General features: G+C 49.6%; 1 protein-coding gene across 1 annotated transcript; it reads right to left on the bottom strand.

Moving 5' to 3' along the window:
- Positions 1-283: 283 nt before the first annotated feature.
- On the bottom strand, positions 284-1,485 carry LOC103974240 (momilactone A synthase). The gene is made up of 2 exons (XM_009389010.3): positions 1,327-1,485; positions 284-1,138 (listed from the first exon to the last, which is right to left on the bottom strand). Exons 1-2 carry the CDS (start codon positions 1,362-1,364, stop codon positions 373-375), a joined length of 804 nt encoding a protein of 267 aa, XP_009387285.2. The 5' UTR covers positions 1,365-1,485; the 3' UTR covers positions 284-372.
- Positions 1,486-2,589: the final 1,104 nt, after the last annotated feature.

Raw genomic sequence — 2,589 nt, 5'->3', positions numbered from 1 at the left:
CATTTAGTTATTTATAACTTAATGGCACATGATTTGCGTGATATATAGGAGACGCTGAATGCTTGGTATTCATGACAAAATGGCTGTGCTTAAGACTGCTGTTGTATTTGATGCAGTCTTTTAATGCTAGTGTGGGATATTATAAATCTTCTGAGTCATAGCTACCTTTGTTTATGGAAGGCTTCAATGAACTATTATTGGTTTTGCAGTCTGGTACGGTCGTGGAGGATGCCAATTGGTGAATGCCAAAACCAACGTAAGTTTCACACCAAGCAAAGACTACTGGCAGAATGTTGATTCCTGCGTTAACAGTTCCATTTCCCTCATCACTTATTGCAAGCAATTGCAGAAGCTGTCTGCATCGCTGGATGGCTACCACCTCTTGGTCACGGTGAACCCTCCGTCGACCAGAAGGTTGTGCCCGCTGACGTACCTTGACTCATCGCTGCCCAAGTAAAGCACCGCCTCGGCCAGGTCCTGCGCCTTCAGCATCGTGCCCTTGAGGTTGGCCGTCGCCTCCACCAGCCTTTCCAGCTCCTCATCGTCGGTGAAGCCCAACGCCGTCTTCGCCATCGGCGTCGCCACTGCGTGCGGTGACACGCAGTTCGCGCGCACCCGAAACGGCCCCAACTCCGCCGCGGCACACCGCATCAGCCCCACCACCGCGTGCTTCGAGCACGTGTACGCTGGCGACGCGAGCCCCCCCATCACCGACGCCGCGCTCGCCGTCGTCACGATGCTGCCTGCGCGCGCCGGCGCCATGACGCGCGCCGCGTGCTTCGTCCCCAGGTAGGCGCCAAGCACGTTGACGGCCACCACCTTCTCGAAGGCCGACTTCTCGCAGTTGAGGAAGCCACTGCTCAAATCGTCGACGACGCCCGCGTTGTTGAACATGATGTCGAGCTTCCCATGGAGGGAGACGGCGGTGTCGACGGCGTGCTTGACGTCGGCCTCAATGGTGACGTCGCAGTGGACGTAGGAGGCGACGGCGGGACCAAGGTCGGCACAGAGAGAGTGGCCCTTGTCGTCCTGGATGTCCACGACCACGACTCGCGCCCCATGTTGGGCGAACAGCTTGGCCGTGCACTCGCCGATGCCGCTGGCGCCGCCGGTGATCAGGGCGACCTTGCCTTCGAGCCTGCGCAACAGATCAACTCAGAGGTATTCCTGGCAAGCGATTGCAGAACCACAAACCTATCGTCTAAACAACATCTAAGATGAAGCAGGTTCAAGAACACTAAACCTAACTGATCAAAAGTCTAAATCACATACATAAACAAAGAGAGAATAAGAAAAAAAGATTGTGATAGTGGCAAAAACAGAGACCTTCTTACTATTGATGAGAGAATGGAGGTGCTTCCCATCTTAGGATATTGCTAGGTTGCTGTATTGTGTGATGCACTCCTCGAGTGTCGGCAGAGAATATATGATCCAATCAGGAGGAGCACATGCCATCAAAAGTCGGCCATTATCCAATTTCTTCTCATGCCCGTGTTATCATTATTATTATTATTCTTTTTTTTTTTAATGTGCTCAAAGGCAACGAGATCAAATCCAAAATCTTCCTTCCCAATAGTTATAAACCAAACATCACTTGGGAGGTCTCCCATCGAAGAGTCCATAATTGATCGAGGGGACCAATTTTCAAGATGGTGGGGTCGATGGCGTGCTGGACTCATTGATCACTCGCAGTGGCTGTAGGAGGCGGGGTCAAGGGTGGCGCAGCGAGAGTGGCCCTCGTCATCCTTGATGTCCTTGATCACTTGGATGATGGCCCATATTCAATCCATGTAGGTTTTATTAGCTCACAGCCCATACCCTCTCTTAATCTAACCCTAATTAAGATTAGGGAGTATGGTGATTGTGTTTTAGAGGCAAATTAAAGCTATAAAAAGACAGCAACGAGGCAGATTAAAGCTATAAAAAGGCAGCAACGAGCCAGATCTTGGAGCCATGAGATTCCAAACAGAAAAAGGAGAACAAGACAGAAAAAGAAGAGAAAGAAAGGGAAGAAGACATGGACAACACAAAGAGACTGTTCTCAATCATCTAGCAGTGTTCTCATCTCAGGTTAGATCAAATCTACAGTAGGCTCTTGCTGTGATTACTTGGGAGGTTTAGATATTGTGGGCAGTGACGTGATCCTTGTATCCCAGTTATTCTCTTGTGGTTGTTACTAGGGTTTTGGGCAAGAGATTGAGATTTGTACATTCATTATTCTCATAGTGGATTATCTCTAGTTTGCCCCATGGTTTTTACCCTTCACATTGAAGGGGTTTTCCACGTATATCTTGGTGTTCCGTTTGATTGTGTTTCCATTTTATTCCGCTGCGTATTTTGGTCTTCTAGTATTTGTTCCTATACAAAGGTTATTCCTGTTTATATCCCCATCAATCACGACTCGCGCCCCCCATGTTGAGAGAACAGCTTGGCCGTGCACTCGCCGATGCCGCTGGCGCCGCCGGTGATCAGGGAGACCTTGCCTTCGAGCCTGTGCAACAGATCAACTCAGAGGTATTCCTGGCAAGGGATTGCGGAACCACAAACCTATCGTCTAAACAACATCTAAGATGAAGCAGGTTCAAGAAC

This window comes from Musa acuminata, chromosome BXJ2-4, assembly GCF_036884655.1.
Source record: "Musa acuminata AAA Group cultivar baxijiao chromosome BXJ2-4, Cavendish_Baxijiao_AAA, whole genome shotgun sequence".
Lineage (NCBI taxonomy): Eukaryota > Viridiplantae > Streptophyta > Magnoliopsida > Zingiberales > Musaceae > Musa > Musa acuminata.
This window is presented reverse-complemented; position numbering and strand designations above follow the sequence as displayed.